This window comes from Sitodiplosis mosellana, unplaced genomic scaffold (assembly GCF_009176505.1).
Source record: "Sitodiplosis mosellana isolate CC-2019 unplaced genomic scaffold, AAFC_SMos_1.0 Smas_scaffold_6167, whole genome shotgun sequence".
Taxonomy (NCBI): domain Eukaryota; kingdom Metazoa; phylum Arthropoda; class Insecta; order Diptera; family Cecidomyiidae; genus Sitodiplosis; species Sitodiplosis mosellana.
This window is the reverse complement of record NW_022601408.1, coordinates 2,322,945-2,330,772: the sequence shown is the minus strand read 5'-3', so window position 1 is coordinate 2,330,772 and position 7,828 is coordinate 2,322,945. Positions and strand designations below refer to the sequence as shown.

Sequence of the window (7,828 nt, the reverse complement as noted above, 5' to 3'; positions counted from 1 at the left end):
CTCTTCAGTAAATTACACAAAAGAATTAAATTCAGACCACCAAACGGGAGAATTCAGCTTTTAAAATGTTTTTGCATATAAGACAATTGCGATGTAGAAACATTTGTTTCTTTCAATAGGGACAAGACACCGACTACGAACGTCATACTCGTGAACAAATGCCGTGCTGAAAACTGAATTTCAAACGTCAAACACACTACTCAAGTGCATATTCATTCAAAATGAAAATGTGGAAATGGCAACCGTTCGTTTCGTCTCATTCAAATGTTTCCAGTTCATTGAGTTTCAGTCAAATACTGACGCATTCTCTCGCACTCACAATCGGCATTTTATCGATGTATTTCATAAATTTCATTAAGAAAAATTATCAAAGAAATAATACGGGCACTTCATACAGGTTGCCCATAAATATCGATATTTTTGTACAATGAAAAATACACACCGAGAATTAAGTACACATGAGCCGCTGAAATACTCAAACTGACCGTTACTTAAGCGTCAAACTGAAGTATGGTCGACATTCCGAGCGAGACCAAAATACATTCCATCTTGCTACAACCGAACGAATTGTGTGTATTTCAAACACTTACAGTCGTACCAGACGTATTGAATGAGCCATCGTAAGCTAACAGAAAAAAAAAGGTTGACACACTCTTACAAATAAGCGCGCCTCTTGCAATCGCGCTCCAACACATTCACATGGCAAAATGGTGAGGAAAATATAGTAGTAATAATAATCATCATCTTTGTAATATAACGTAGAGAGAAGGTTCAGTGTGTGTACGTCGTTTTGTGTGCGATGATGGCGTTTTCAATACACGATTGAAAAACAATTTTTTTTCTGTTGAACCTCTGAATGGAAAAGTGTTGATATTTTGTGAGAAACAACATTGCAAGCAGAAAAGTACGAAAAAATTCTACCGAATCAAAAGGATCGTTTAAAAGTGGCATTAGAAAAATTAATAAAATATACTGGGCACTGCGCATTCAAGTGAAACAAATTTTTAAAAGAAGGAGAAAAAACAGCGAACAAGCGAGCAAGAGGAAGAGAGAAAAACAAAACAGAATTGAAATAGAAAAAACCAGAATGTTGTTATGAGTATGACAAGGAAATGGAACGAATTTGTTAGGAAACTCGGGTTCAGCTTGTTGTGTCAATGCGAATTTGAAAGTGAATTATCATTGAAAATGCATTTCGAAACGATGGCACAATTTTGAGAAAGACAGGAGGGAAAAAAAAAACAATGTAAAACACGACATAAAATTTAAGTTTATATAACGACAATTTTGCGGATGGTTACTTCAATCTTATTTTTTTGGCCAATCAAGTGACTGACTAATGTTGCTTTTTACACACACGAACATTATAAATTTGATAGAATTTTTTTTTTTTTAATGAAATTGTCATCATAAATGATGCATTTGTATTAAAATATGTACATGCATTTGATTCGCTAAATTCGTTTTTAGCTCATACAGTGGACTTGTCCGTTTGTTGTGTACGTGTGCTCTTTATTTTGATAATTTGGTTCGCAGAATTTTGCATAAACATTTAATTTCTGTGCCAAAATCATCGCTGTTATTGTTTATATGTGTGCGCGCGGCAGAGAAAGAGAGAATGAGTAAGAATACTGTATCGATTCGACCGACCAGCATTTTGACAAATTGTTTATGTGACGAAAAAAAGGTGTTGAACTAGTAGTGATGCATACACGCACACAGGATGTATCGCAATGAACTATCAAATCAAAAACATACATTATTCTCGACACTATGTGACAGTAGCACCCTCAATTCAGCTCTCAATCAATGGAACGATAGTGACAATATCTGACATGTGAATCACACTTGAAAGTTCCTGTTTGAGTCAAAGTCACCTGAATGCATAAAAAAAAAAACTCTGTTTAATTCACAATTTATCTCACTTTATGCTTCGAAGTGATCAACGAGATATCAACATGGATATCCAATTTCCATTAATTTGCGTTGATAGTAAAACATAATTACAAACTCCAATAAAATGTTTCGCAAAAAAAGCAACAATAAATGAGTTCGTAAGATTTGCATTTGCTTATAAATAAATCAAATTCATTTGGACGAATGTCGTATCTCATTTGATGGTGGCCTGTGTGTCATCTGTGTGCATCACTTCGTCACCGTCACCTTGTCTTGTCGTCAACAGGCATCACTAAATCTTACGTGGTCTCTCATCATTTATTTTTTCACCTATTGCGCATTCTTGTAACCTTTCTTCAAAATTTACATTTGAGTTACGTTAAACAGCCACTGTGTTCAAAGATTCAACATGCTAAATAGTTGACAGATTCAAATTTGTATTCGCATGTTATAATTTTTTATCACATTTTTTTTTCGGCTTCAACTTCTGTTGCTGCTGTTCTTCTTCAATCCTGTTAAATGTGACAATCTATTAATAACAAACATACAAAAAATCTTTTTCAGATATTTACATGCACCGTAATTTCGAGCACTTTGTTGGAATGATGTGGTGGATCAACGCAGCAACAAAGTGAAAACAGTGTGCAAATTGTGAAGTTTCAGTGAAGCCAAAACGAGGAAAGTTTGTTTTGTTTATGTTTTGGTTTGTGTTTATTTTTTCTTGTGCTGATATTTGAAGAAAAAAAATCAAATCGAAATCAAATCCCATTTCGTTTCGTTTAAACAAGAAGAGAAGAAAAAAAAAAAATGAAATAATTTTCACTGAACAAACGAAACAACAAATTGAAGCAAAGAAGTAAGCAACAACAAAATATTATACCACCAGCAACAAAAAGAAATAATAACATAGTTAATAATAATCAAATCGTCAATAACAAAAGCACAAAAAAAAAAATCAACTCGTGTAACCAGAGAAGAGCAACAAATAAGTGCGCAAAATATAAAGAAATATAAGTATAAAATAAAAATAATTCAAGTGAAAACATCAAAGGGCTGTGGGTATTATAAATAACGGCAAACTAGCGAATTTTCTTCGATTACGTGAAACAACAGCCAAAAACCAAACACATATACACACACACACAGGCATATACATACAAAACATAATTGAAAATAAAACATCGCCTATCGAAAGGAAAAATGCCTGGCCTAATCGGAATCAGTGAGTTCGTCGACGAGGCGATCGACGACTATAATTCACCGACCACATCCACATTTGTTTCAAAAATGCCACAATGCCGTCAAACGATATCAGGATTAGAAGACGTAAGTCCTTTTTCTTCTCTTTTTATTGATTTTAAATACACACCATACCATCTCAATCCAGCAACACCATCATCCATTTGCTCATATTGCGCCCATATTCTTCGAGGTGAATCACATTTTCAAGTGATTGTATTTTGCATTGTTGCGGTAATTCATGCAATTTTAATGAATTCAACACATTCGAATTAATGTAGAAAAGAAAGCGTAAACATGAATACAATCACAATGATCTAGAGTCCGAATCGATTGATAAATAATACGGTGGATTTTATTTCATTCGGTTGTTGACTCTTTTCTTCTTCTTCTTCTTCTTCTTCTTCTTCTACGTTTTCGTATTGTGAAATTGCACATCGAACAGCATTTCATTGATCTTTCTGCATCAAAAAGCTGTAACTTGAACGAATTGCTCATGGAAAAAGCATTTGGAATCCTTTACCATTTCGTAGATACGGTTTCGAATTGCATTTGTCTCAATTTCGTTTCCTTTTGACTTTGATTTTACGCTTCAAATTGATTGTCTTCTACTTTTGGAAATGAATAAATTCATTCGATTTCAAATCGAAAATAACATTTGAATACATGAGAATGATCGTTTGTGGGAAACGCCCTCCGTCGTTTTCAATGCGTCGTTATCTGAGAAAAAGAGATAGAAACAATTTCATATCACAGATAGTGATACTCAATTGAGAGTCATTAGTAACAGCAATACAAAAGCCACAGCCATAAAATTGAAAGAGAATCGATAACTTATAATTAGCAACATGTACACAGGAGTCGACCTTAGACGCCGTATTCATGTATATTCACACATGGATTGTGTTGTGTGTTTTCAATTCGATTGGTCAATTTCCCGATAGAAATTCTCGGTGAAACAAAAAAAAAAAAAAAATAACGAAACAAGAGATTCATCTTTTGAATGTTCAACTAACGATTCTTACTTATAACGATTATTATTTATGAGTCACAATGACAGTACCACGTTTTACACGTTGTTGCTGTCATCGATTTTGATAGCGCACCAGTTTGATTTGTGTTGCTTTTCGGTTTGTTTGTATGTGTGAAATATATCGTGTAAAAGCCACACAATCAAAACCTAGAATTATGCATGTTCTTTTATATAGTTGGCAAACGAATTCTCAATTTATTCTTTCTATCTTTCTTTCTTCCTCGCTCCTATACATTGAAATCGGTTGCACATTCTATATTTATCAAATAGTCGCAATGAAGTTTCGGTTTTTGTTGTTGTTGAGCTCATTGATTGAGCGCGACAGGGTGAAAGAGAGCAAGCAAGAGACAGTCAGTCAGTCAGCCAGCCAGCCAGCCAGAGTAAAAGAAAGAGAGTCTGCATGACGGTCGTTCATTTGGGGCCCGTACAATAGACGGCAAAGAAAATAGTTACGATTTTTTTTTAAAGAGCATACAAAATGCTTACGCTCTTGTGCACATTGAAATTGAAGAAAAAAAAAACATAGAATAAGTTCACTTTTTTCTTCGTTGCCGCTGTTGTTGTTGTCGTCGACGTCTTCGTCTTGATTACGCTGCTTTTCGGTTTGGTTTTTCTTTTGTTATTGCTTGTACATATTTTGTGTCTGAGCACAAACACACGGAACAGTGGGGTGGTGTGCGTGTGTGTATTTATTACAAAATGCGCTGCCAAATGAATCGCGCGCGTACACACGAGCACTCAAAGAGGCAAATGTACACGGCCGAATAATGAAAGGTAACATAGCGTGCATACATGGTTGATTGGAACAGCTGCCAGCTGCTACTGCTGCCTTTTCCTCTTCTTCTTTTTACTGTCTTTCAGGCGGCACAAACACGCGGCACGGATCATTCTCTCTTTCTCTCTTTGTCCTTATGCTACAATTGATGTGTCTGTCACTAACTGTTATTATTACATCTATTGCAGTTTTTGGGATTTTTTCTTCTTCTTCTGATTATAATTTTTATCTCTTTCTTTTTCATCTCCGATTTGGTTTTTGGAGTGTGAAAGGTGATTTCGATTTCTTTTGCTTTCATGTCATACATAACAAATTTTTTTCTTTCGGTGTTGTTACCATGTGTCATACAGTATATCAATGCCATTGAGATAGGACGACTTTTTATTGCTTGCGCTTCCATTTCGTTAAAAACACACCCGACAACAACAGCAACCATAAATATCATCGATCCATGAGGTAGCCAGATTTCTTTCTCTCTCTCTCTCTCACTCTCTCTCTCTCTCTCTCTCTCTCTCTCTCTTTCTGTCTGTCTGTCTCTTCCCGTAGATTCGTTTGAATGCACTGCAAATTTATTTGATGTGCACATGCAAACAATCGACAGCTTTTTTGACCATTTGACATCATTGTCGCCTTTTTTTGTCGAACTCCAGCCGTACACATTGAAATTATAAACGTATAAATGGGCATAACAAAGAACAAAAAACCAGCAACAACGTACATTCTTTTTTCGTTCATTCGATACGTGTCGGTTGTGCTGAGGTTGATATCGCCGTCGAATACTCGATGCCTTTATTGATTTATTCATATACGATAAACAAAGTCGATGACATGCAATGAAATGCTGTTATCAGTTTTAATAACAATCGTTTCGGGTTTCAGTAATTGCGTTAAATGTATGCTAAAAATTGGTGGCTGTAAAACTAATGACATTTTGGCTACTTTTTCACGGGATTTTCCGATGTATTATGAATGATTTATGTCTAATTTTCGTTCCACTCAAAAGCAAACCCGAATAAAATTGACAAAAGCACGCATTTCTCAATGGCAATTTCAAGCGGATGAATGATTTATCCAGAAGTGTTTAACATTTGAAATGGGGAAATTTACTCAATCAAGTGTTGAGTGATGTTGATCAAGTCAAATTGCATTTATCACATTTACATTTAGCACATACTGGGTCGACAGTCAAGTCAAGATCAAATGATTCATATTGTGCGCGCCTATTTTCTGTTTTTCTCTCTCTCTCTCTCTCTCTCAAATCAAGCGCGACGGGTTTCTGATAATCGATAAGCACTAAATTTGTCTATTCCCCAGCGTCAGCTATATCGTGTAACATTCGAATCATCCAAAAAGTGATATTTGGAAAATGAAAACACTTTTGTATGCTGGTGCTGCTGTATGTTATCGCACAACGTTTAAATTGATGGATTGGCATTTTCAATTGAGTGACATACGTCAATAGGCGGGAATTCCAATTTCCATATTTTGAAATGCTCAATAAAAGTATTTTCAAGGTCACATAATTGATATGCATATCCTATAAAAGAAATTTCGTTCAAATGTTGGATCAATACAATAAATGTCATCAACGGACAAATTTTAAGTGACTGATACTCTCGAAATGGGAAGCGTTTCTCTCACCGAAAAACGATGGCACCATATTTCAAGGGCAAATCAAGCGAAAGTGACAGCAGCAATTCAATTTTTCGACACATGATGCAAAAAAAAGAAGAATAATACGAAAAATTTATTGTAATATTTTTATGTGTGTAGCTTTTACCATTTTTCGCATAATTTGATCTTGAAAAATGTGACATTGTGCTTATGGCAGCATATGTCGAGTTTTCATATTGTATTCAGTTCCTCATACGTGCATCTTCCATATTCATTTATTTCTTTCTTCGTCTTGTTTACTGTTTACACTCGAAGCAAATGTTATTAAACGCCCATACCAATGGCCCCTCATTTCCATTTTGTAATCATCAATCGATTTATTAAATATCTTGATAAAAATAGCAACAACAACAACAAACGAAACTTAAAAAAAAAAATCGTGGAATAATTGTTATTATTGAGTGTGTGTAGCTAAATTGAAGCGTTTAAAATGAAGATGCATGAAAAATTCGTTAGCTGCATAACAATTGATTGTGGTCGATTCGTCCTCTGCTCCGGCCCGATTCAGTGTTCAATATCGATGCAAAAAAAGTAACCAAAACTAAAACAATAATTCATTGAGATAGTTAGCTCTATAAGCGAAACCAGATGTTTTTTTGGTGTGTGTGTGTGTGTGTGTGCTGCATATTTCGTGCACGTTCGCGCCATGGTCTTTGCAAATCGCCCCCCGTACGGTTTTTTCCCCGAGCTATAAATAATAAAATACTCACTTGAAATGCATTCATTTGATTAAATTAATTGTTAATTGAATTTAAAACAATTACGCACACGCCGTAACTGACTCCAATTAACACTTTAGTAGAATCGCACGCGCTCTCTCCATCTTGCTGTCGAACGGCAAATTCAATTTCTGTACGGTGTTTGGAAATTTCGCTTCGTATCGGCGCCGATCTCTGACTTGAATCGGTGGTTTCGATGCCACGACCAAACACACACACACACACATATGTACAATTTTCTCTATCTAAAATGGATGATGTTAAAACAGGCGGAAATGGATGGAAATTGTAAAATTGAACGTCTCGATTCCCTGCGTTTATATAATAATTGATGTTACTATTTGTTTGCAGGCGCTGGAATTCGATCGAGAAGGGCTGACAAAATTGAAGAAAGCAGTTAAAGCCATATACAATTCAGGAAATAGTAAGTTAAGCGATACGTTCGCTCTCTCTCTCTCTCTCTCTCTCTCTCTCTCTCTCTCTCTCTCTCTC

General features: G+C 35.4%; 1 protein-coding gene across 7 annotated transcripts in view; it reads left to right on the top strand.

Moving 5' to 3' along the window:
- Positions 1-208: 208 nt before the first annotated feature.
- LOC129575424 (arfGAP with SH3 domain, ANK repeat and PH domain-containing protein) overlaps positions 209-7,828 on the top strand; it is a 12,553-nt gene continuing 4,933 nt past the window's right edge. Inside the window, exons 1-3 of one of the 7 annotated variants that reach the window (XM_055459035.1) lie at positions 209-710; positions 2,461-3,222; positions 7,688-7,760. In XM_055459035.1, coding sequence (XP_055315010.1) covers positions 3,097-3,222; positions 7,688-7,760 — 199 coding nt within the window. In that variant the 5' untranslated portion in view covers positions 209-710; positions 2,461-3,096. Of the gene's footprint in view, positions 2,051-2,460; positions 3,223-7,687; positions 7,761-7,828 lie in introns of all 7 variants that reach the window. The other 6 variants (XM_055459028.1, XM_055459031.1, XM_055459034.1 and 3 more) reach the window with 6 other exon arrangements.